Source organism: Oreochromis niloticus, linkage group LG7 (assembly GCF_001858045.2).
Source record: "Oreochromis niloticus isolate F11D_XX linkage group LG7, O_niloticus_UMD_NMBU, whole genome shotgun sequence".
NCBI lineage: Eukaryota > Metazoa > Chordata > Actinopteri > Cichliformes > Cichlidae > Oreochromis > Oreochromis niloticus.
The window spans coordinates 19252388-19279521 of record NC_031972.2 but is presented as its reverse complement, the minus strand read 5'-3'; the positions used below and the strand labels follow the sequence as shown (position 1 = coordinate 19279521).

The window sequence follows — 27134 nt, the reverse complement described above, 5'->3', positions numbered from 1 at the left end:
TCTGATTAAGTGATATGTAACCATGAAAAAACACATAGATGCATTGTAATGGTGTTTTTTAACCTAATATTGAGAGAATGTATAATTATTATATAATAGAATTGCAGTGCTTTGTAATTACAGCATGCAGAGTAATACAGCTGTAATTACACCACAGGTTTATTCGACACTAAGTTGCTTCGTGATGCAGGGAGTGGTGTAAATGCAAATAAGAAACTTTATGTTTGTTATATTTAATTCTTCACATTCCTACCCAGTCTTAGTTGTGCAACCATATTTGAGTTGGCCAACAGAGTCCGATTAGTCTTTTGTGAAGTGTTCCACAAAAGATTACAGCTTGAGAAATCCAATCCAAATGATTGCGAGGTTCATACAGCACAGAGGTGTACGTGTAAGCAAAGAGGAACTAATGCATGCAAGCTTTTTTTTTTAAAAAACAAGTCCAAACTAAACATCTCAAACATTTTATTAAAAGCATGAGGGGACATATTCATGCCCTTAAAAGGAACATAAATACAAAATATCTTTATATATACAAATTATGGCAAAGACAAATCGAAGCGTACCGTGTAGTGTCTAAAAAAATCTTAATTCACAAAAAAACATGAAGAGAATTTTTTAACCTTAGCTCCCAATGTGTTGTTTATCAAAGAGAGATGGACCAAACATAAAGCACTATGGTACATGATCCATCCTGATTCACAATTCAGTATGTTTAAGGTTCAAACAAGCTTTGAGGTACTACTTTTGATTAAAAAAATTAAAAATAAAGCAAGCCACTGGGTAAGATCAAATATTTTCGGTGCCAGAATGCAGTCACTTTGTACAATAAATATTTTCAAGCCTTTAGCCAAAAAAAAACAAAAAGAAAGTTTGTAAGAAACAGGAAAGTGCACCAGGCCGTACCTGGATTTAATGGTGCAATTTAAATTTTACGAAACAATATATCATGGCAACAATTAGGGTACAGGTTAGCATAACTTTGTTTGCAGAATTTGTGCAGAACAAAATGTAGGTATAATATAAACTTTCAAATATTCTAGAAGAGGGGAAGCCTGTTTTCCCTGACAGACTGCACTCTTCATTTCACAGAGGTAATACTAGATTTTGGCCACCGAGAGGCAACATATAGTAGCAACACACAGTTAGCATTGCTCATTGTGTTAGAACTTCCAAAATATGACACACGTGTCTCATTTTTATTTAATTTTTTTGCTTCTAAGTCTATTTAAGTAACAATAAAGGCAGTAAGTAGCAGTAGTCCATTATCAGAATTTTTTGAACACGAAGGGCAGCAGATAGCACCACTTTAAAAGCCAAGCAGAAACATAAACTGGAGATTAAATATCACACCATCATACTTTTGAGCCTGTGAAATGTTGCAGATTTTGTTTTGTTTTTTTGCTCAGTAACATTAGCACAGCATGTGTCGAGATGCACTTTTTAAATGCATAATTTTGCATAAATTACATTTTTGACTTAAATCAGTGTTTTAATTTAACCAAATATTATCACTTCGTGTGGATGGAGTGCAGTTACCAATAATGGAGAAGTTCAAATTGACCAAAGCATTTTTTTTCCTAACACTTGGGGGGTGGGGGGGGTAATACTGTAAATAACAGCACATTTCTATGAGCAGTGAGGACCACGAAAATTGAATGATAAAAGCAGCATTGATCACTTCAGATATATCTGTCTCAAATTTTGCATTATCAGGTATGTTTTTAAGATCTTTGTGCGAATCTACATTTTCTCTAATGTCAACACTGTTTCTATAAATAAATCTTTGTGACTTCCACTGTAGCTATCTATATTAAATGTCTGTATTATACAATGTGCTTCTAGAAGAAACACATCTGACACCCGTGAATACAATCTTGAGTCAGATTCTTTTTTTTTTAATGCTGATTAAGGCATTAGATTGAATATATATTTAATGTTTGTAATCATGTCACCCCCACACTTTCATTTTCCTCTTCTCTGCACCACCGAGGTTAAAATCTGCCTGTTTGCCATTATATTTACACACATTTAACATAATACACTGAGCAACATTTAACAGGGCAACATCTATTGCACATTGAATTTGTCTTGTTATTAAAAAGCTTGTTAGTTCACCCTTTAGCACTGTCCTTAAATGTTGGCTCATCCTTTCCTTTTTTCCTGCTTCTATTTTCTTTGACATGAAGCTTTATTCACCAAATCCTAGCTGGAAAATCCGCTAGCTGGCTCAGGACTTGGGGACGGAGGGCTGTCCTGGTCGTCTGTGGGCAGCTGGACACGCTGCTCGTCCATACGCTTGGCCTGCACCCTCTGGATCAGACTGAAGAAGTCTTCATCAGGCACCGTAGGGGCATGGGGGCCCGCTTCTGGTGGGGAGCACCGCTGATCGTCAATTCTAGATGACTAGAATCAGAAAGAGCGCATACAGATTATTTAATATAGGATTCACATGTGCTAAAGAGGCAACCTTATATAAACAATACAACAACCACATTTCAAAATTCTGTGTGTGCTAATGTGTCATTACCTGGCACTTGATAAGCATGTTGAAGAAGTCATCACTGGGCTCTTGATGATCTCCCTCTCCCACCAGGTGGCCCAGGTTGTTATGAGTAATCCTCAGGCCTGGGAGGTTACCAACATTAACGCGTTGGTCATCAAGACGTCGACTCTGAGAGCTGGCGATCAAGTCAAACAGCTCCTCTGTCTGGGGGGAAGTGGTAATTGCAGGATCTAAAGGAAAAGGGGGGGACGGAGATATCCCAGTGAGTGCAAATGATCTGGTAGATCCAGAGATGCCATGAAGAAAACAGTTAATCCTAACATAGGACAAAAGGACATAAAAGGCATATGCTGTTGTCAACAAACCTATCATCTCACTCAGGGATGACATGGAGGTTGCGGCGCCTTCTCTGTCGTCTCCATTCTGTGGCTCATCGAGGTGGCAGCGCTGGTCATCCATGCGGCTGCTCTGGAATTTGCTGAGGAGGTCAAAGAAGCAGTCTTCATCAGAGGGGTCACGGCCCAGCTTCTGCAACGAAAACAACAAATCTCTCACTTTAAGCACAAAGAGCGTCTGTTTTATCCGCCGAGTGCCTGTTTTCTCATTTTCTTATTTTTTGCTGCTCTGTCTGAAAAGATACTTCCTGAAAGTGAGGCAACTAAAGTACTTCAAGTGCACTTGATTATGATGAACTGCTCGTACATTAAAAAACCATTATGTGCAGGTGACTTAATTAAGCTCAATGCCATTAGGAGTTGCATAATGAGGATTTTCAAGATAGCCAGCTTGCGGAGGTGAAAAATAATCTGATTAACTCACAAGGGATGGCACTTCTGATGAGACTACCTTGACCTACATACTCAATGTGATACAAGCATATAAAATGAGTATCATCTGCAGCAAGTCATATGGACCAATGACCATCAACTAGTAAAATCAGATGGAAATGTAAAATGTAGCAGCTGCCACAGAATCATTGAACTGTTAAACATCATTTTGTGTATCAGATCTAGTCAATGGGTCAGTCACACCGACTGAATGCCATTTTTGCACTGGCTTCCCTGGAGTCAGTCCTCCAGCAACAGCTTTCTGCTGTTTATTCTGAGATAACACCAAGAGGTTCTCTCGCTCATATCCTGCTGAATGATGCTTTTTTCCTTTTAATTAAACACAGTCAGAGTCTTGATAATACAAACAAGTTTGCAAGTGAAGTAGATAATTTATGTGTGAAACAAATACCCCGCGCTAGCAAAGCAGATGTGGAATTTATCATGTTTGAACAATGCTGCTAAATATTGTGGCACTCGGGCTACAATATCATAACTCTGAAACAAAAGCTAATCTCCCAGACCGGACGGCAGCAGATGAAACGAGACGCTAACACCGTCTCAAATTAAAATTAAGCTGCCGATCCAGAGACCTCATCTGAAGATGGAAAACTGCTAACAAACCAACTTTCAGGCAACACATCACAAAGCCAAAGAATGAAAAGAGAAACAACTTTCAGCTGCATGTTTCACAAAATATTAAACTACAATCGTGCAAAAGGGTGGTGGGCTGCACTTCAAAATAAACATTTGTGCATAAATGATAACACTTGCTGCATTAACTCTCTAGACCCTCTAGAGCTGGGAAAATATGTGATATATAATACTGTACATTTGTCAGAATTATTTTGAAAAACTTGTTACCAGCCAGTAATTTATAAATTAAAGCCTAATATCAATTCTTTAAAAAAGTTTGGCTTTTCATATCTCAACACTGAACAATCGACAACATCCGCTGCTTTATATTTGTGACACAAAAATGCCAGAGCAGGTTAATGGAAACTTAGGTCAATGGCACTAAAATCAACACAAGCTGATGGGGTCTTCCTTATAAAAGTTTTCTGGTTGCATTCCTCTCCCACGCGTAGCAAATATAATGGACTTGTTCCAAAATATGTTACAAATAATCTGTTTTGAACACCTTCAACACCGACTACTGAACAGAGCTCAAATCTCTTTGCCTTAGAGCAATATGTGAAGTAGGTCAGCAGACACCAGATTTCATGCATCTCTATTCTAAGAATCACGTGTTTTTCAACTTCTGCATTGAAAAAGTCAAACTGTTGTTTAAAATACACAAAAAGTTGTACTGTAGATCATAAAGAAACATCCTTTTTTCCAACTCTGCGGTATTTGCTCAGTGAAAACAGTGAAATATCTTTACATGCAGTGCAAGACATGCACAGAAACTGCAAATAAAGGCACGCTTCGGTATCAAATGTGAAAAGAAAGTGAATACTCCCCGCTAAACCTTTGCGGGAAGCTGTTTTTCCAAGTTACAAAACAAAAAGTGAGACAACTTACCAGCAGCTCTTCTTTGTCCTCTATCTACCCTTCTGTCTCATTTCTTTCTGAGCTCACTTTCTGTCTAGCGCTGTCCACACGTCTGGCTCACACCTCCTTCTCCCCTACTTTCACCCACCCCTTTACATCACTCTCTGCTTTCCTGCTGCTCCTACACAACTACCTACCTCTAATTTCCTTGCATTCTCCTCTTCCAGACTTTTTTTAATCTCTACCAACCACTGCCGCCTCCCCTCTCTCTCTCTCTCTCTCTCTCTCTCTCCTCTCTCTCCCCCCCTGTGTCTATCTTACTCTCTCTGTGCAGCTCTCCAGCAGGCCATTTTTGTCCTGTTCACTCACTGTGGGAAAACAACTCATTATGGAGAGCTGGGGGGGTGTTGACCCTATGGGGAGAGTAGCGCTTCTCTGATCAAGGTCACATTATCAGCTAAGAGGGAGGGCTGGTATGGACAAAGGGGAGGAGGGGGAGGCAGGGGGTAGAAAGATGGGTGGAGGAGTACAGTTATGAGTGAACTGCATGCGAGCACCCATTTCCATCAGAAGTCAACTACTCTCAAATGGCAAAACCCACCAATTTCATCACTTATTTCTTACAAACTCACATGACTGGGCTCTATAAACACACCCAATGAGACTTAAAGCAGTTTCTGCTCTGTCTCTGTGTGGATGCTGTCATTTGCTTCTCTGTATAGGCCAACTAATCAAGTAGACCATATGGAAAGAACAAGAGACAAAGGAACACGTGATGATGGAGAGAGGGAGAGAATAGACAGTAGGAGGGTGGGAGAGGTAAAGATATGTGTGTGCTTGCAGAGAGAGACTGGGAGTAGTCTCAGACCGGGACAGTCAAAGATAAAAGGAAGTTCTTCCTAAATTATAGATAGGTGACAAAATTAAAGAAGGATCTGAATCACTGACCCCCAAGGTGAGGGGGATCTGGTGGCTTTGATATGCTTTGGAGGGCCTTTTGCTCGATGGTTTAGGTCTGCTTCTCCCCTTAGAAAGAAGCGATTAACTTTATTCTATGATGAAATTTTTTAATCCTGATGGGAGAGGTTTCTTTCAGGGCTACCCTTCCCCGGTCTATAGAGTATGAAGAGGGAGGCCTTTACCAGATTTTAACCAATGTAAGAAAAACACTGCTTGTTGAGTTCTGTCTTCTACATAACTTTTTCCCTGGTACATACAGCCTAAATCGCCTGTCAGTGCATTTATCTACTTTTTGCATGTTTCTGATTTTTAAGAACTAGAAGGACACAGACACTGCAGACATCCCCCACAGCGAGCACTCAGATCAAACATCATAATGATTTATTCATGAACAAAACGTAACACCAATCAACATACACACCATGTACTTAAATCACAAAGGAGTAACACTAAACATCACTGAAATCCCAATTAGACCCAACACTCTCTCATAGTCTAAACTCTGGTGTGGATTGCATTCACCCTCTACCTAGGGCCCCTTTCTTGGGAGTTTTTCTACTGATATGCCATTGCAAACCGTCTGTTGGTTACTTAACAGGGAGGGAGTAAAGTTTGTCAGTCCTCAGTGGCCCATTAACAACCCGAGGCTCCAAGCATGGACCTTGGCATGCCTGTTCACAAGCTACTGGTGAGGCTAAATTCGTGAAACAGTTTCCATTCCGGTACTTTTTGGGTAATCCCGACCCTATCAAACAGGCGCAGTTGACAGAGGCATCGAGTCGTCTGGTAATATTGAAAACTAAGCACGATGCAGCTTTTTCAACCAACTCCGAGAGCTAAAGTTAGCTTATCTGCCTAGATACACTCGCTATGGCAAAATCAAATGTCAAACTGCATGCTGCAGATGTAGCATGAAAAAAAAAACCAGAAACACGAAATGCTTAGCAACCGAAGCCAAGGACTTTATAAACTATGGTTTCATCAAAAATAAGCCATCCATTAACTTGTAGCAAAAACAAAGAAAACTCGTAACATCTGCAGCTCACAGACACACAAATAGTCTTAAACGGTCTTAATGCCAGATTTGAAAATAGGTATGACTCAAGATCACCCACATTTACTTCTGTACTTCTACTTCGCTGTGATAAACTATTATTCCCAAAGCCCTGTAATTTTCACTCTTTTTTTTCACATGTCAGATTACTAATAACAACAATTAGCAGTGCCACAGAAACAAGGCATGATTAGGTGCTGTGGTGAGTCAGACAGAACAGCTGTGGGGGGAAAAACATATCCATTAAGAATCTAGTTTATATTATTCACAGAGAAGTCACTTTTACACTGCAGAAGACATCTTTTACCAGAGTTATTGGAAATTAATGTATTTTCTCCCTCATTTTTCTCTTTAAAGCAGAAGCTACAATGAACAGAAAAGATAAGAAAGCGAAGTTAAGTGAAATATTCACTATCTCACAGTGATACCATGCTTTCTCCAAAAATATCTCCACCTTTTCTCAGATGCACTGTAAGAGACTGCACTGAGGCTCAGGTGTATCTCAGAAATATGAAGCAGGTGAAATGAACACTCATCAGTCCATGTAAAGTAAATGCCTTACAGTAAATGAGTGTCTGTGATATATTGTAACAGAAATATCTACATTTTCTTGTTATTTCAAATCAGTCCATAAACAAAAATGTCTACTATAGTTATTGAGTAAATGACACCCCAGTTTAAACAAACTGTTATTCAAGTGCTGGTAAAATCCTATAAGAAGGAAAGTCCTCGACATTTTAGGCTTCTTGAAACTGTAAAGCTTGAAGTTAAATTTTAAGCTTTTTGTTTGCTGTTATCAGCAAAAAAAAGGGGGGAAAAAGTATAAAAACAAACAAACAAACAAACAAAAAATACAGGAACACACCTATACTTCAAGAATTTGCACATTGTTTTCCATGAAATGAGCTGGAATAACTACTGTTTAATTTTTGATACTTGTTGAAGATCAGGTTACGAGTGCAGTGACGTGGCTATAAGGATATGATGTGAGGTCGGGAGTCGATAAGTATGTAATAAAAAACAGCAACATTGAGGCCACTTACTGGCACTGGAGGTGGAACTTGCACAGTGATGTCATCAGTGTCCACAGGTGAGTCAAACCACAGCCTTTCCTCTGATGACTGGCTGTCAGAACAGCCTTTTCTTTTGCTAGGCTGCGACAGGTGACTCTTAGATCTCCTCGGTATACTTTCCAAGTCTTGGTTCTCACCATTCTGCATGAACAGAGCATGCTGTTAGAGGTGGATCACAATGTAGGCACATTTTCCTACAGTGGTTTATAGACATGTTCAAATAATAGAAATCACCTTATCTGAAGAGTATTTCCACAGTTCTACACTGTCCATGCTGTTTCTCTTGGTGAATTTAGGTCTTGCTCCTATAGGGGGAAAAAAACAAATATGTAATAAAGCATTACATTACATTACATTGCAATTTTAGGTTTTGATCACTTAGACAGTCTTGAATCCCATTTATGAGCCGATTTAAGATTGCAAGCTGCCCTTTGTTTATCTTTTATTTTCGCAGTAGGCTGTAATCTCGGTTGTGGTCCCATGATGTTCGGTGTGGATATGAGGCTTAGGCCGACCACTATGCAAGCGAAGTGAATAAGAGTCTGTTTGCCAGCTCTGCTCCAAAGAGGGAAATGTAGGACATGGGTGTGAATTTCTGCCTGGAGGATGGTTTATGAAAGCAAATATCACAGAGAAGCCAGGCAGACTGTTCAGATATTACAGTTTCTACTCACTTTATTATACAAGGCTCTGACGTCTATGTGAGCTGGTGGACCATTTGAGGGGACTCAATAAAACATTGTTGTTACTCGAGGCCTTATATGCCTTATGGACAGCCCATCCTCCTGGACCACTGAGAGTGAAACAAGCATCTTTATCCTACCTCATAAATATGTTTTCTGTCACATTTAGCCTCAGTGCAGATTTAACACACCGTCCCACCTGGAGTTGGTTTTGCATTTATAATTTTGTGCACACATAAAATATTCTAGTTAGCTTGCTCGGGTTCACACATACCACACAGAATTTGTGCATTATGTGTGGGCCTAATCAGATAAGAAAAGCTTTAGATTTAAATGCACATTTACTAACTCCTTCAACAAAGTTCAGAATGATTCTTGTTTTTACAAGAATGTTTTTGATTATATATGTAGTGCTTAACTATGACCTGTCATAATAACAACAAAATAGAAATATTTTAGAAATTTATAAAAAAAAAAAAATTAAATACAAATTTACTGAAGTGTATTTATGTTTTGAGCTGGCACAAGTAACAAGTAACCAAATAATTTCATCACTAAAATTTTCTGTTTAAGAATGCAACTTAAACAGGTGTGATTTGGCATCTTAAGCAAATACTTTTTCCAGCTTTTTTGTAAAAAAATCTGTGGATAATAGTAATAACAATAATAACAACAACGATGATGATGATGATGATGATGATTATTAAATGTTAGCATTAAAAACATAATTTTGATTACAAAGTCTGCACATACTAGCAGATTAACCATTAAAGAAACATACAAATGTATTACTTTAGTGCAGATGTGGCATCAGCCTGAGCGACTGTTGCTGTACCAAATTTGTTAAGCACTGAGCCGAAAAGTATAAAATACTTGCCTTACAGTGCATTTACCTACTTTTTACATGCAAATATATATATGTCTTAGTGATAATAAGCACTTTCCACTGCTGTTCCATTTATTCTTTATGCATGCATATGTGTAAGAAGCGTTTCCTCTCAGAAGACTTGGTTCGCGCCTTTTTTCTGACAGCTGAAGAAGAAGACATTGCAAACCACATGAGGACGTTCACACTACTTATTAGTGATAAGTAGTTTTATTTGTGGAGAAGCGATAGAGTAAATGCAGGAGAAAGGTTCTGTGTTCTGGATTGGTGCATTTATCTGTGAGAGAAGTAAGTATTTGCACATACTTTGAAAAGAAGAAGCACTGTCTTCACACAATTGAGCAAAACAAGGAAGTTAATACTGAGCATAAACAACAGCATGCTAACAAGCTACACGATACAGTTTGTGCTCTGACATATTCCAGACACACACTTTGTTGAAAGAGATCATCTCAGTGGGACTTTTACCTCCAAGCACCTGCCCAAACTAATCAACAAGTATATATTTTAATATTTCTGAGCTATTTCTGTTTTGGGATCTTGTATTTACTGAGGCAGGTTGTTTTTCATGTTTTATCTACTGTGACGATAATTTCCCAACTTTCGACGTCAATAAAGTATATCCTAAACACAAAGTCTAGCATGACCAGATTACCTTTCATGTAAAAAGCAATAAAATATATATATTTGAGTGCTACCTTGCATCTCAAACTCTGAACTTGAGGGTGAAAGGTCGCTCTCAGTGACCCCCAGGGCCTCCATCAGCTGATCCACATTCATCCTGGCTGTCAGTTCACCATTTCTGTCTCCAATCTACGGAAGAAATCGGGACAAAGAGATGAAAAAATCACATGAAATGCAAGAGGCCTTTTTATATTATTGCGCTTGTAAAGATTTCTCACTTCTTTAGAGATTTCCAGGTGCTTTCTGGCATAGTAGAGCGCTTGTTTGTTGTTCCCTAAAGACACATATGCATTTCCCAGACTCCAACATGCACGGCCCTCTCCAACCCTACAAAAAAGTGAATGTACGACATTAAAAACTGTTCCTGTGGTCATTTGTTTGGTTTTCTTTCAATTTTTTTTCAAACGATACCTATCTGTAAGCTCCTGCGCTATGTACAGGTGCTTGAGGTGATAGTCTATGGCCCTCTCATACTGCTGTAAAAGAGTGTAAGTGTTGCCCAGGCTGTAACACGCTTGAGCCTCCATCACCTGGTCCCTCAGCTGCCTGGACAGTTGCAGAGTTTTCCTATAGGAAGGAAAATAATGGGATAAATAAGGGTTGGGAAAAAATGAAGAAAATAGAGGCTAACAAAGGAAGAATGCGAGAAACAGGGTACATGAATAAGAATGATGATTAAACAGCTACATAGCTATTTCACTACATGTATTTAAGCATTCATGAGATTTTCTAAGTGGTTAAAATTGTTTAATTTCTCCTTCAATCCACTAGATGTCAGACTGCACTCTTTCCTCACCTGTAGTACTCTGTGGCTGTGTTGAACTGTCCCAGGAATATCAGGGCATTGCCCAAGTTACTGTAAGCTCGCCGTTCAGCTGCTTTGTCCCCAAATTCTTTGGCAATGGATAATCGCTGTAAATGATGAGAGTAACAAGTTCACAAATCAAGACTTTTAATTTCAATTGTTAACTTTAATGACAAGAAGTTAAATCCTCCTTTCACTTTGCTTTACTTGGTGCTCAGGCAGAGAGATTTTTCACAAGTTCATACTGGAAGCTCTGTAGGAAACGTTATTTCATAAGCAGAGGTGATGCTGCAGCACTGGTGCATCAAATCAGCTCCTCTGATTCTCTCCATAGGAAACCTCTCCTCTGCAGCATACTGATAGATTAGTAACAGGGAAGGAGGGGGAGAAATCAGTTTCCCACTTGAGGAAAAACTTGGTTTTCAATAGAAACATGGAGGGCGGAAGCCTGAAGTCAAGCTTCCCGCTGATTCACCAAGAAACCAATTTTTTCCTTTTTCTGTATGAGTAGCCATCAGTCTCTGCAAACTGTGCGCTAGGGCAGCTTTAGATGGATAGCAAAGCACTGAAACACACACTTTTACACCACATTTACTTTGGTAAGATCAACAAAAACATCTCTCAGGAACACCACCTGCTTCACTGACTGAAATTAAATGACCTGTACTCTACTCTGACTGAACTTAGAAGCTAAACGCTCAAGTCATGCAAATGTTTCTGATCTCATCTCAACATCAAAGCAAATTCGGTGCGGGCCACCCGTTTGCTTCTCAGGTGCATTTAATAGATAAAGGAGGCTAAAATAAAGAAAATGTGGTTTCACTCTGTGATGCAGTTCAAACATCCAGGATGTCAAGGCCACAACAGTAAGGACACAAGCCACCAAAACCACACCAGACAAGGCAAAACATATGTAAAACATTAGGTTCATCTTTTACATGATGTTGTGAAACTAATTTGTAAAATGAAAGAGCTTCATTCAAATGTTTGGGGTTTTTTTGCTCAGCCAGATGCAAATAACATTTGTTCATTAACTCATTTTGTTTCTGCCTGAAAATACTGCAAAAATACTGCAAAACAAGCAGTATTTTCCCAAAGCAAAGGGAAACAAGAAAAGAACAACTTTATCTCTGCAAAAAGGGCATATAATTTTCACAAGCATATATGCACCTATGCTTTATGTGTATAGATTTGTTATTTATCTATTTACAGTACTGTGCAAAGGTTTTAGGCAGGTGTGAAAAAAATCTGTAAGCAAAGAATGCTTTCATAAATATAAATGATTGTTTATTGGCCCCAGATGTAATCTGCAGCAGGACAATAACCCCAAACATACAGCCAAAGTCATTAAGAACTATCTTCAGCGTAAAGAAGAACAAGAAGTACTGGAAGTGATGGTATGGCCCCCACAGAGCCCTGATCTCAACATCATCGAGTGTGTCTGCGATTACATGATTAGACAGCAGGAGGTGAGGAAGCCTACATCCACAGGAGATCTGTGGTTAGTTCTCCAAGATGTTTGGAACAACCTACCAGCCGAGATCTTTCAAAAACTGTGCACCTAGAAGAATTGATGCTGTTTTGAAGGCAACGTGTGGCCACACCAAGTACTGATTTGATTTAGATTTCTCTTTTGTTCATTCACTGTGTTTCGTTGATTGATGAAAATAAATGATTAACACTTCCACTTTTGAAAGCATTCTTTGTTTACAGCATTTTTCTCACCTGCCAAAAAATTTTGCACCGTACTTTATTCCATTCCACTTTGTAGGTCAAGTATGGAACTATGAGTGAGCAGCACATTATCTAAAAAGAAACGGGATTTATAAATTCTTTGACTTGGTGTAATAATGTGATTCTTGTAAACATTTTTATTGAAATATGTTTTATTGAGTTTCCTTACTTAATTTACAATCTATTAATACACCTAAGAACTTCAACATTATTCACCCAAACATGATATGTATGTATCATACATGTATTATATGATGGGAGACCACCGTTGCTGAACAGCTGCACAGTGAATGGTCCAAGCTGGAAAACATCATTATGGCTGATACTTCCAATCTCTGCATTACAGCAGTGCAATCTTGATACTTGTGGATGACATGTGGATTTCTTACCTGACGGTGGAACTTTATAGCCTCCACAAAGTTACCCAGCAGGTAGTGGGTGTTGCCCAAGTTCCCGTAGGCTCTCCCCTGAGCAGCTCGGTCGCCAAGCTCTTTGACCAAACACAGGTTCATCCTACACATCCAGACACACACATTAAGTTGTGATTGGTTGTTGAACTTTTTTTGCATTCCCATTTTTATGTGAAATCAACAGAATTGAATCTACTATGCGAGGTATGACATGAGACAACAGCTAATTAATTGATGTTGATATAAAGCAATTACTACATTCATTATGGTTAGAAAGAAACCAAAAAAGTAAAATATTAATTCTTTTTTTTTTTTTAATGGGCTCTTTAAGTTACCCAGGAAGATGAGCTGTGTTGAGCACACTTTTATTTGTAAAATAGTGTTTTTTCAGTGTACCCTTTTTCTTATGTATTGGCCATATTTTCAAACATCATAGAAACACCAAAAGTTTCTTTTTAATGTCATTTACAGTCTGCCCGTGAACATTTCAGCCCATAATTTATAAAGAAATAAGATGGTGTGTGGCAAAATGCTAAATGTGTTGCACTTCTTGTGTTGAAAGACAACACTTCCTTTATCAAAGTTCAACTGAAGACTTTATGCTGTAAAACCTGCATTACAATGAGTTTGGGCCAGTTTGGCCCCAATTCAACCCTCTAATCATGTGGAGGAGAAACCTTGTCAAGGATCTCATCGGGTTATCTGGTAAATATGAAACATTTACAGACGTCTTAAACCTTCCAAACTGTTTGCATTCGTTGTGAGTGGCTAACTTATTTCCTCTTATCTTGCCATATTAATGAAAAAGATCTTGCTAAAATAACAGCAGGAGAGTAGAGATTAAAATATTTGATAGTATGGTGAAAATAAAATGAAACCTTCATTATCACAGTGGTGGTACCAAGACTGTATTAAAACAGATTTAAAAAATCTTTTCAAAGTCAACCTCACCCCAGTCATAAAGACAGTAGCACAGCAATGGCTGTGATGGTTGCTTTCAATCATCAGGGACTCAAAAGTAAATTCACTGTTACACACATATACACTGTTATTCAGTTTTAAATGAGTAAGCAGCCAAGCCAACTCTCGGCCACTACTTGACAAAAAAAGGAAGGACCAATTGACAATATTCAAAAATCATCAATAGCACCACAAAACGCAGCAACATTCGTATGTCAGAGCTACTGATGTGACTCTGATATGCTGTTCTAAACATTCATACAGGCATAAAACATACATACTCGTAAAATCCAGTAGCCCTTTGCAGTGTGTCTCTGACATCAGGAGGCAGGTCCCCTGGTTCCTGGGTGCAGCCCCATAACTGCTGTTTGCCCTTCGCATGAAACACGTTCCCCATGTTATACAGTGCTCTGGCCTCTCCAACCTTCAGGACAGTGAAGAAACGCAGGCTGTCACTATCTTTTTCCCAGAAGGTTTTCATATTTGTGTTTGTGTTGGTTTGTTTGGATATCCAAATATATGTACGTAACCTTACCTTATCGCCCTGCTCTTGAGAAATCTCCAGATGTCTTTGGCAGCAGACAGCGGCCTCATCGAAACGCCCTAATACTTTTAAAGTGTTACCGAGGTTGCCGCTGGCTTTTCCTTCTCCAATTCGGTCTCCTATTGTTCTGTGGAGGAAAGACATCTTTGGCGATTAGCGGCAGAGTTAAAGACCAAGTTATTACTCAGCGATCTTGCACCATTAGAATCAAAATCAATGCTTTTTCGAGACCCCAGTAGTTAAACATTTAGATCAAACAGTGATCTACACAGCTTTTATTTAAAAAAATGAATAAATATAATAAAAACACACAATGATAAGCTTGGTGTACCACAAACTAAACATCAGTACAATTAATATCTACAACAGATCTTATTTGATCGTTTTCTTCGCCAGATGACAGTAAAGTCAATCTCTTTGGAATTTGGGCTGCTCATCAGGCAAATCAAGGAAATCAAATGTCACTTTAAGGTTGTGGTTTTGTTCACTGTTTCTGTTTTCCAAGACTGTTTTTTCTGGACCTAAAATGACTATCCACATCGAGGAATTTATAAGATATTCAGTCATATTGCTGCTATATTACATTTATTCAACAATGGGCTATTGAACATAAATGATTTTCTTTATTTGTTATACATGTAAAGTTATGCACAACCCTAGAGAGTCACTGACAATGCATTATAAAGCATAACAAGCACTAAATAGAGCACCATGTCCACTAATTACTTTAGGCTTAATCATGCATCGTTGAATCGGAACTTGTCAACACGATTAGTTCCTCTCTGGTTGCTATGGCCTACTTTCTCTTCATGCTGGAAGTGAGAAATAATTTCCCCATTGTGTTGTTCTCCTTTTTTCACTTTCACACTTTGAAACTGAGCAACTAAAAGATGGTATGCACTAAGTGCTTGCAGTTACTATATGCTCTTATGAACCTGCTACTACCACATTGTTTCATTACGTTATTGTCCTCTAGCAGGCGGCCCAGATGACCCACAGGAAGCCACGAGTTATCCATTTAGCTAATGAATAACCATTAAAATACTGTAACAACAGTTGCCTACTTCCAAGGACCAAGCCCCAGTGGCCCTGGTGAGACTGTAATGTAACAAGGTAAATCTCCCTAGGGTCCTTAATCAGTTCCCTGCAGGAGTACCAGCTGCACTAACTGCAGGAGACCAGATTACTCACAAGCTAAATATCCAGTTGGTATTTGTCAACTGTTACTACGTAAAAGTCCCCTCACTTTTTAAAAAAAATTTCTTTGTCTGAAATTCATGAAGGTCTCACGTAAAGGAAAAAATGTGAAAAAGACTGTTTTCCTTTTGAACTGTGTGTACATCAAATAACAGAACGTAGCATATGATTCCTGCATACTGGTTCATAGTCCTCTTATATGTCCGTGTGCTGGATGCAATATGTACGCGGGGTTTATTGATCTGTGTATAAGTTCCCTTATCGTAACAATGCAGCTCTTCTCAGCTAAAGTGCCTGTTAACTGATTTCAAATGTGAAATTTATCAACTGTTTACTGTGCAGCAAACAGATTGTTGAATGAGACTCCCAAGCAGCTCAAAACAAGCAGCACAAAGCTGAGGTGAATGTTTTACTCATAGCTTGTGCACATTGCTCACCTTGCTAAGGTAAGGTCATGTCTGTGGTATTCCAGGGCTTTGCCATACTCCTTAAGGTAGAAGTATGCATTGCCCAGCTGGCTGTAGATGGCACTGAGGGTCTTCAGGTCTTCTGTGCCGACCTTTACGGCTGCTTCGAAAAACGCTGTTCCCCCTTTGAAGTCCCCAGCCTTGCATAGCCGCTCTCCTTCCAAGGCCAATTCTAAACACGAGGCCTCCATCCTGCAAGGTACACGCATACAACAAAGTCATGAAACTAATGAAATAAAAACAATAGCCCTATCACAGATTAGGACATACAGTAAACATGGATACCATTACAGTGGGAGTGAAATATACTTTCACAGAGAGGCAGTATCACCATGACAACAAGGTCTGTAATAAATTCTGTGGATGGTTGCCTTAGTAACTGAGTTTGAGCTCGAAGATGAACACCCTGAAAAGGTGATACACTTTTAACTGCTTAAATCAGTTTACAGCCTGATGTTCGAAGACGTGCCGTTCTTTTGCATGTTCTGAGATTTTCATGAGGATATGAAACAAAATAAGACAGAGACAGAATGTCCCACCCACACCAGAGAGATAAAACATTTGAAAAACAATATGGTTCTCTACTGACTGCAATCTGAGACAATGTCATCCATTCACTTCCTTAACTGCTTATCCACTTCAGGGCTGCGGCAGCTTAAAGCCTACCCCAGCTGTCTCTGATGAGAGCAGGGGTATGGTCTGGATAGGATGCCAGACCACTGCAGGGTTATTGCATGAAGTCTTTCAAAATCTGGTATTTCTGAACAGCTAAAGGGGTTTGTATTTTGCCCTGTGTCGCACTCCATGCCTTGAAGTTAACAAAACTATGTTTCAGAGATTGAAGTTGGCTGCTGAGCTAAAATACATCAGCACATTCCAGGGAGAGATTCAATAGATACCAATGTGTCCGGCCAGAACTCACGCTGAGTTTACCACTACTCAAGCCACTAAAAACAATTCTGAGCATACGACAAGGCTTCATGAGTGAGCTGTATCCAGAAGTATACACCCTAAATGCATTGCATAATCCAGGATAAACAAGACCAGACAGTTTAGTAGTAACACTAAATTCCAGATAAAGTACTAGAATGTAGAGATAAGCAAGGATTATCCTTGCATCTAATCAAAAGGCTTTGCAAAAGGCTCCATTCAAAAGGTAAAGAGATGTACCATGAGTTTTTTGCATTACAGCTTATTTACTGTCAAATCGAAGATGCGAATGCATCTGCCTTTTTGAGGCAAAAAGGATTTACTGTGACGGGAACAGTAATTTAAAGCAGCTGACGTTACACTATGTTCTAGTCAGATTTCATAACATTGCCCTAATATGGGATGCATGTGTTCACCAATGTCATTTTGGTTTGTAAAACCTTGACGGGTTCCTTTTGAGTTTTGTTTTGTTTTTTTACAGTACCTGTGTTTTTGCTTGGTCCTTGTTTTGTCCACATACACCTGGAGCTCCAGAGGTAAAGGCTTTAGCATAGCTTGAGGTCGGGGTCCACAGTGGACAAGTCTACATACGGCTCTCTCTGCTCCAGTCAGAGGACAAGGCTCAGATGCCATGAGGGTACTGTTAAATAAAACTAACTTTATCAGAAAACTCTTAAATTAACTCTGTAGAATTAACTCTGTAGAGTTAATTTAAGTACTATGCCTACAACTAAGAATTCCTCTCACACTTTAACAAGCTGTGGTCTTATAAAGTCCATATTTCCCAGCTTCAATAAAAACCACTATATCAGCAACATTACAACAAACCTGGACACACTCCAATTGTAAATTCTAACCACAGTCCAAAGCCAGCCGAGAAAAATGTGTGCTTTTCAAGTCCTCAAGCTCGTTCCAAAACTACACGGTGAAGCAACCTGCAGACAAAACAGTCCAGAGGGAATTTCAGATAATTCCACAAGAAGGTTGAGCTCCAAAACAAGTGAATTTCTAAGACGTCACAAGTTTACAAGTTTATGTTTTATTAATCCAGGTGATTTTAATCAAGTTAAGATATCCATTGTTGTTATGTAATTCAGTTCCTGCTACTCCCAACAGAAAATTGTGCTCATCTCTGATCCTCTTCAACTTCTCCTCAAGTCTGACCCGGAGACCAGTTGTTCTATCAGGTTTAAAAAGAACAGGGGAGCATGATGACGGACCATTCTGGGCAAGAGTAGAGGAACAGTCAATGATTACAAAGTGAATACCTTACATCTAAGCTTGACCATTGCCCCAATGAGAGGCAGAGAGAAAGGATGAGAGAGACAGGGATGGCTAATCCAGTGCCATGCACCTCCTCAGTAGAGACAATACAGCACAGTGAGTGGCCTAAACAAATCCAACTACCTGCTGACACTAGCATAAACATTATTAGGTCACCAACCGAGACAGATGACACTGTGAGTAAATAAGACCTAAGGGACGTATTAAGTAAATTTATTTTCACTAAAAAGGAAACGCATGTTGCTTTTCTGTTTTTAATCTTTAGATTAACTTTATTTTAAAGCTATAAAAAACACTTCCTGCATGAAAATCTTGCCACTATGACACACGTGTCCAAGTACATTAACAAGTGCCCTACTTAACCGAGACAGTGTCACAGGGGCAGCAAGCAAAATACAAGCTAAATAAGGAATTTACAAGAGATCTCTTCACTACAGCGTTGTTTTCCCCTTTTATTAAATATCAGTCTATACAGTAACATGGAAATATACACAGGAATTTACATTTAAGACGGTTCTTTTTCCTAAAAGTTAATTTTTGCATTCTACATGTATACAATAAATGCTATTTTTGCATTTTAGGGCAAAATTACATGATAAAATTTAATGCAATTAAATTACTTGTTAATGTTAATTCTCAGTGCACAATGTAATAAAGAGAATTCAATGATTTTGATTAGTTTCCCAGAAATCTTGCTTTCAGTATCCAATTCCGCCTGCAACTGGATACAAACTTTCATTTGAAAATGTAAACAGGAAGAAAATGATTATTTAATTTTTCATAGCTGAAGTGGAGGGCAGTGGAAAAACCACTATAACTGTATAAACTATAAAAAAAGAAGATGAAGAGAAAGATGAGTAGAAACCAAAACTAAAGCATGAATTTACACCAAAAGAGTGTTTATTCAGTGGAGCTCTGCGGCTGAAGATCATTCAAAAGCTGGTGGCATTATTTTTACAACATCCTTATATAATTCAACCCACTACAAGGGATTGGAAGTTCAGGATTGTCGGATATTTTGATAGTCATTAAGTCATATATAGATAGTTTGTGACCATAAGTCTTGTTCTCTTAAGTAGGGATGGGTACCGGTATCCGGTGCCATTATGGCACCGGTTCTGACATAAACGGTAGTAACCATACCGAAAAGCAGCGCACATTTCGGTGCTTTATTTCGGTCCTTTTTTTCCTGAGATGTCATACACTTTGGATTCTAGACAATCATTTTACCTTTCCGAGGATAGTAGGCGGGCCCAGGTACGTACGTTCTTTTAGAGCAGAGCTACAGATTAAAAATGATTAAAAGCGGTCAAAGTCTGGCTGTACTTCACAGCAAAAGATGCAAACTCAGCAGCCTGCAACAAGTGCTTTAAGCTGATACTGTGATACTGTGCAAAAGAGGTAACTCCTCAAATCTGATGAAACACCTAGCGACATATAGCATTTTGTTAAAAGCCGAGAAATGCGCCGTATTTGATAGCTTGCTGCGAGACCTCACACCGTGCACACCTACTGTGGGTGTGGTGCCTGTTATCGGACCCGGAGTTAGCAACATCCCCCAAAAACCCGAAGAGGAGAGTCCTGGCCCCTAGCCCTGCCAGTGTAGCAGAAATGATGACGGATGATGATGGCAGCAGCAGCCGTTCTTCTCTGCGTGAGTAGCTTAATGTTGTTCGTGTGTAATTTACGTTGAGTAGGCTAACCACGTTATTAAATTAATGCATGTAAGGTAAACTAGCAAACACCCTCATAGTTATGCGGCTGTCTTCATGTTTGATGGCAGATACTCCATTCACCCTGGCCAAAAAGGCTAAAATGACCAAAGAAAAAGTGGAAAACAGCTAAACATGAGAGGTTTTTGGACAAAGTTTGTGTTTTTTCCATTGATTAAGCACTGCTTCCAGCCAAGAGTGATGCCATAAATCGCCTATAGCTGCAGAAAAGGCTAACATTGTTATCTTTTTACAAAAAAACAACTGAACATGAGAGGTTTTTGAACCAATTTTGTGTTCTCCATTCTTTAAGCACCGGTTCGAGCACAGTTTAAGCACCGGCACCGTTTCAAAAGTACCGGTTTCCTACTGGTATCGGATAAAACCTAAACGATACCCATCCCTACTCTTAAGGTAGACTGTGTATTTTGCTCGTGCCTGCTAGAAGGTGGCTCACTAGAAAGGGTGAAATTAGATACAACTTTACAAACAGGAGAAACATGCAAAGCCAACCATCAAAGAGTCTTGAAACGTGCAATACTGAAATGCAACAAAGTCATCAGCGGTCTAAAAATACAAATACTAACAGGGTGGCACAATGATGCAGTGGTTAGCGCTGTCACCAGTCCATTTCCATTACCCAGTCTTGTTTAGAAAATAAGGTTTTGTGTGAAAACCTCGTTGACATTGAAAAATCAAAAATGCATTAAATTAGCAAACTACTAACAATTAAATTGTGAAGTATTGTCGGTTGAGGTTCCACAGCTCTTCGTCTTTCAGCTAACATTAACAAATTTTGCTGTTGCTGCAAAAAAACATGCTGCCAGAGCAAAAGCGGGACTCTCATCACCTTTTTGTATGGCTGGCAATAACAAACAAAAGTCCAGTCTCTGGAATGTGGATAATCTAGTTCCCACCGTAGATAACAGTCCTTGAAAGTGTACAATGTTATCTTCTTGATATACATAAAACAGCAACAGCTACTTCTTCAACAGTGGAGGAAAACTTGCCAGCTCTGTATTCCTTGCGCCCTAAAATGATTTTTCCACTGGCCATAGCTAAACAACTTCTTAAAGACAGACCAGCATCAGAATGTGCCAAGGCTACCCTTCAGTGCAAACAGGAAGGTGGGGCAGAGGCTAACAGCCATAGCCAGAGGGATGAAAGGCATAAGGTCGGTGCATATACAAAAGAATACAGAGGCAATTTATTTAAAGCTGATCAGTTATATCAGCGGCATCTCAAACTCAGTTTGACTCACTGTGAACCCCCCCCCCAGACATTTCTATAGTAGATAGGATCTGTACAGATAATGAAAATACAGCTGAAAGTTGAAAACCTATGCACGCTTTCACATTTTCCAAAGTCCTCTCGTGGGCTGGCTGAGTTGTAGTCTATGCTAATTCTGGCCCCAGCCTTATGTTCAGCACCCCTGATCTAGCACATACTACACTAGTCCTTCAACTTAAGACACCAACTGAGTGTGATGTTCTTCTCATCATACAGTCAAATTTGACAAAAACAAGCTTATTTAAGGAAATACTAAATGCTATCTGTCGCCCTTATGTGCATAGAAATATTGTTCCCTGGACAAAAGATAAATGCACAAGCAAATTTACTGTTGGATTCATGAAACCTGCATGCGCTACTGAATCAGAATCTAGCTAAACCAAAAGGCTCATGCTCGCAATCTGCAATCTACATTCTTCAGTGCCTGCTTTTACATCAGTAAACAGGTTTACCTCGAAGTGAAGCGGATGAAAGCTGAGAGCATGTTGTAAGAGAGAAGCCTGCACCACTATACCAAAAAAACAAGAAAAGAAAAGTCCAACTGAAGAAAAAGGAGGAAGACAGGAAAGGTCACACCTTTCCAAAGTATTATCTCAGGAGTGATAATGGTGTTAAAAAAAAAAAAGTAGGATTTGCACTGAAAAACAGAGGTGCTGAATTGTGTCTTCCCTGATACACTCACTGTGGCTCTACTAAGAAAAATTCACATAAGAAAATAAAGTTAAAGCTTTGTTAACATCCAATTTAAAGTCTCACTCTTAAACATTTTTTGGCATATGGTGTTTGGGAAAACTGTAACTACTGAGAAAAAAAATAAATCGTAATATGGTCGATATTAGTAGTAGGAATAGAGTAATCGCAGTAGTATTAGTTTAAAAATGTCTCTTAATTTTCTAAGACAGGTCTTCATCATTTGTTGGTGTGCATGGACTGAGGAAGTGCTGATGTACATTTGTTAATAACTTTGTAATGAGAAAAATATGTGTACATTTTAACACAGAGTGTTAACAAATTCAGGTAAAAAGATATTGATGTAGCACAGATTTGTGCATGAAATGTTTGAATGGACTGCTTATGCAGGGATTTGTGCATACAGAGTGTTTGTGAATGATGCTAAGAGGAGGTGGGAGATACAGGCAAAAATGTTGATCTACCCAATCGACGCTGCATACAGATGTCAGTGCTATTGTGGTTGGATAAGGATTCAATTTATGGCTGGAAGTCACAGAAGTGCAAGAATATGAGAAGAAAAACAAAAAGACAGCGAGTCTGGTCAGAGATGGTGACGGGGGCCTCAGCCTTTTAAAACACAGCCGAACAATAAAGGCCTGCATTGTAAAACTGTGGCTGTGGAAAAGGGTGTAGCCTTAATAATGCCTCGCAATATTTTTAAAAGCTTGAGCAAAATCCAAACTCTGCAGTTGTAAAGCTGGAAGTCAACACATCCTCACTCACTTTAATCAAAGTCTGCAAACTAAACTTCAAGAGGCAGCCTGCGGGCTGACTCGCACACAAAAAGAAAGAATAGAGGGGGAAAAAAAGTTGAAGCAAACAAAGAGCAAATTTTCATGGCAGGGTTTCCACAAAGTGACATTCATTCTTGCCATCGTTGCGGTCGGAGTAAGAAGAATTTGTGCCGAACAGTCGGCCATTCTCTCCTCTTATTACCCCCTCTAATTGTTCTGTTTGGGAGACACTCATCTCATAATAGCCTGCTTGTGGTCTAACAGAGACAAACTCCCAGCGCTGTTACCATGGCATCAAGGAGTACATGTAGCACACTGGGCAGGTTTCAAGAGTAAGTAAGAGAGGCAGAAGTGAGGTTAGAGTGAAACAGTGTCAGTGGAAAACAGTATAATGCCAATAATAATATATTTGTCAAATAATTAATTATAATCTATATAAATGTGAAATAATGCTTCATCATTATAGTAAGGCTATAGCGTAAATGCAAGTTTAAAAAAGTTCAGAAACAAGTTCAGAGACATCCAAATGTTTACGTTGGTGGAAGTTTATGGAAAGGTGACCTTCAACACATAAACTGGTCATGGCTACACAGACTGACTGCCTACAAAGACATGCGCAGTAGCTCAGATGTTAAGCTTGAGTTGTAAGTCTAGACTAAATGTACACTGTAGGTGCAGTGGAGCAGCACGCCTTACGCCATAGCCTGAGCTGTAGCTTTATGTGCAGCTCCCCCGGAAATGTAAGTATACACAACTATCACAGTACTGTAACAACTATTACTGGTCCACTTGGAATTTACGATTTAAACAGAGCATATTGATTTGTGCAAAGATACTGCCTCTGTGCAACAAAATGTAATACCTAACAGACTGTGACTCTACCTAGCTTGCATTCACAATAGCTGTTATGCTGCCAATAACCTCTTCCAACCTTTGCATAGACTCGCCTGGTTCTGACATCTTCTTCCTTTTCCTCGTTGCACAATATTCAGTAAAAGCAACCAATGAACATTTATTACTAGCTCTAAATCCAACAAAGTCACCCTCACTTTCAGCCACCACTGTTTCATGACCACATAAAAAAAACCCTCAGTGGCCAAATCGAGTGTAATGTTACTTCAGGTAATCGCTCAGCAGATCAGCTGACCTCAGTGTCTGCTCACACTGATAGCGCAGCTGATTCACTTCTGTACATTCAAAGCATGCCCACCTCCAAGCTGTGTCTGACTTCATCAGTGTCACATCTGCCGTCTTCGATCATGTGTTGACTCTTGCTGCTGCTCTCCTGGTACAGAGCAGAACCCGGAGGACATTTAAAGAGCTGTTCAACACTCATACCTGAGATTCTTATCAGGCATGTAGTTGGGAAAGCAGTAAACCCATTAGGATATACGCTGCTTTGGAGTAGTATTTAATTACAACTGGTATGTGACATCTCAGCCAATTAATGGCCAGCAATCTAATTTACTTGGATTTTATTTCATCATTAAAATCAGTTATACTTTTGTTTTAGCTGATTTAATTCAATTCATTGATCCTTATTTCATTTTTAAAGGCCTATACTTCTAACACTGTGAATCTTGGTTAAGCTAAGAAACTGTGCACTCAGTAATCCAGCCATAATTACAGAGTGCCACGGCTAGTTGTCAGGGAAACCAAAGAGAAACTCTCCAGGAATGCTTTCCTTCCTCAGTGCATGTCACTTTCAGTTAAAGCTAGGCTCTCTCCTCCTCTCCTTTGTCTAAGTCTCTTGTAAAGCTGCATTTTAACTCTCTGCATGTTCTGTTTTCTAGAGCCAGGTTGAATAGTGCTACTTACACACACACACACACACACACACACTGTAGGCCATACGAAGGGAACCAAGTGCTGCAGGGGCCATGAAAACAAAGCAATGAACACGGGCAATGATGTTAGTCATTCTAAGATGAACTTCAGTTAGTAACTACTGTCATTACTGACAGAAAGACAGGCTAAATTTAAAGATTTCAGAGTAAATCCCTTTCTCTAGCTTGCTTTTTTACAACTTCAACAGATTGTCAGACACAAAGTCACAATTTTGCAGTCAAATCATTTGTTACACGGCAACAGGTGCTGAGTCAGACGTTTGTAATCTAAGTATTAGTAAACGTTTCAGTTTTCAGTCGCAAAAATGTAGTATAGGTTCAGGGAAAATGCGATTACATGAAGTTTATGGAAAAACAACAGCACTATTCAGTTATTTCCAAAGCTTACAAAACCACAGCAAATAGTTGTTTTTGAGGGTTTAATTCCAAGTGCTTTGGTACTGAAAAAGAGCTTGTGTAAGTCTTGTCTTACTTTTTTTTTTAGATTTATTTATTGAATTAATACTAATTATGTTTTGTGGCATTTTTTGTTGTCGTTTCTTTTTTTTAAAAAAGATATAAAGATTGTTTTGCTCTCCTCAATCATCACACACACACATAAGTGGACAAATATGCTTTAAAATACTAATCTCTATAGCAGGACACGTTCTCATTTTAGGAAGAAAACAAAAGGATTTTACAGGACAGGTCAGTTGACAAATAAATCCTAAACATAACTTCCCCTTTGTGCTTGCCTATGCTTTTTGGAGTTTAAAGATAATACACACAAACACACACTCACCAAACCGTCATGTACAAAGGTCATGTGTTGAGTTAAATAGAGGAAAACCTATCACAGCTCTAACAGCAGTCCTACCCACCCCGTGTGTGTGTGTCTATGAATCTTGTGTTTATGTTGGCAGAGCATATGACAACCTTGCAGGGTTTGTGAATGTCACTCCTGCAGCTTGACAATAGTAAGTAAGTTTAATTGTTGTTTTCTTGAAGTATCTATCATAATAACTTAAGATATATATTACATATCCCTTAAAGCCAATGGAATAAGGTATCAACTTAAAGTATACAAGCATGATTTGACTTTATATATAAACATGCCTGCCCCCTTACCCCAGCTCTCTGGGCAATGTTACCATAAACGTGTTTAATGTAGGATTCTTCTGATATTCACAGTGATGAATGATTGTTTTGTCCAATGCATGACACTGGACAAACAGTAAATGTCAAAATAATGTGATAAGTGGTGCTGAATCACACCGTCAGCTAGCTGACTGGATGATGAGACATCACATTTCTCATAAGCAAATGGATCATCTGAGATGAAATAGAGATGATTAATCATAAATCACAAACAACATAAAATATGCTCAAGTTTTGTCAAACTTAACTAAAGTTCAGTAACACTGTCATTATTGAGTTCTTCATAATGCAAAAAACTAATAAATATTCTCACTGCCTGGCCATGGAGGACAGTCAAATGTTATGCTAATTAAGAGGCAAATTGTGCTATTATACATACTTCTGATGATCATCAAAGATGATTAAAAGAAACTACAAATGAAACTGAGCGAGGCTGTGATATTTGTATGTAAATACGGGGGTTTAACTAGTAACGCTCTGAGAGCCATTCTATATGCATTTGGGTTTAGGTCCATCACCCTTCAAGGTGAAGTTCAGCACCCACATGGCACCTTAAAAACCATGCGCACTGTCAGCTTGTCCACCCTTTAGCCAGACTCCCCTTGTTACACCGCGTCTGCATCTTATGAGGCTCCTCTCAGTCTGTACATTCCAGCCACAGCCGCTCAGTGACCCGAGCCAGGAATGAGGCTTGGAGCTGGGCTCTGGCTGCAGCTGTGGCTGGGTCTTGAGCTCTTTAAATCTGTAAAAGCTGGCTGGTCAAGCTCCCCCTGCCCAGTTCCTCCTTAGTAAGCAAAGCTGTGAGCTGGCAGCCCTTGCTATTCTCTCTCTCAATCGTCTTACTTGTCTCTTTTTCGGCATTCAAGGACGTGCTACGGAGCTGACCCCCCTTATGGTATACCGATGTACTCCCGAGGCTTCCTACCTTGAGTGCAGCCTCTTGCTGGCCAGATCCTGGTCCACACCGTTAGTAGCCGAATGAGCCATAACCTGACTTGCTCGCTCCCGCTATGAGGGCCCTTCACTGTATACTCCAGAGGCAGCTAGCTCGTGTTTCTTGAGACCACCCTCCCTCTCGTTCTTCCCCCACTGTCCCCGTATCTCCCACTCTTCTTTCCTCATTCACCACAATAATGGCAGCAGCCGAGGAAGTGAGGTATTCTGCAAATACACCAGAAAAAAAT

General features: G+C 39.3%; 1 protein-coding gene across 2 annotated transcripts; it reads right to left on the bottom strand.

The window, feature by feature from the left end:
- Nucleotides 1-448: 448 nt before the first annotated feature.
- Nucleotides 449-27134, bottom strand: gpsm1b (G protein signaling modulator 1b). Of its 2 annotated transcripts, none has more exons than XM_005459483.4 (14): nt 26876-27134; nt 16255-16476; nt 14612-14747; nt 14358-14500; nt 13096-13219; nt 10964-11079; nt 10579-10734; nt 10386-10494; nt 10182-10296; nt 8149-8219; nt 7885-8055; nt 2872-3034; nt 2531-2736; nt 449-2406 (listed from the first exon to the last, which is right to left on the bottom strand). In XM_005459483.4, exons 1-14 carry the CDS (start codon nt 26935-26937, stop codon nt 2206-2208), a joined length of 1995 nt encoding a protein of 664 aa, XP_005459540.1. In that variant the 5' UTR covers nt 26938-27134; the 3' UTR covers nt 449-2205. The 2 variants fall into 2 exon arrangements, with proteins under 2 accessions (XP_005459540.1, XP_005459539.1); XM_005459482.4 differs by lacking the exon at nt 26876-27134 and adding an exon at nt 17699-18374.

Excerpts from the sequence above, each read along its gene's own strand:
- gpsm1b (XM_005459482.4), bottom strand. The coding sequence starts at position 17,847 with ATGGCATCTGAGCCTTGTCCTCTGACTGGAGCAGAGAGAGCCGTATGT. Across the intron at positions 14,501-14,611 it reads CTCAAGAGCAGGGCGATAAG|GTTGGAGAGGCCAGAGCACT; the intron begins GTAAGGTTACGT and ends ACTGTCCTGAAG. Across the intron at positions 13,220-14,357 it reads AGGGCTACTGGATTTTACGA|GATGAACCTGTGTTTGGTCA; the intron begins GTATGTATGTTT and ends CTGGATGTGTAG.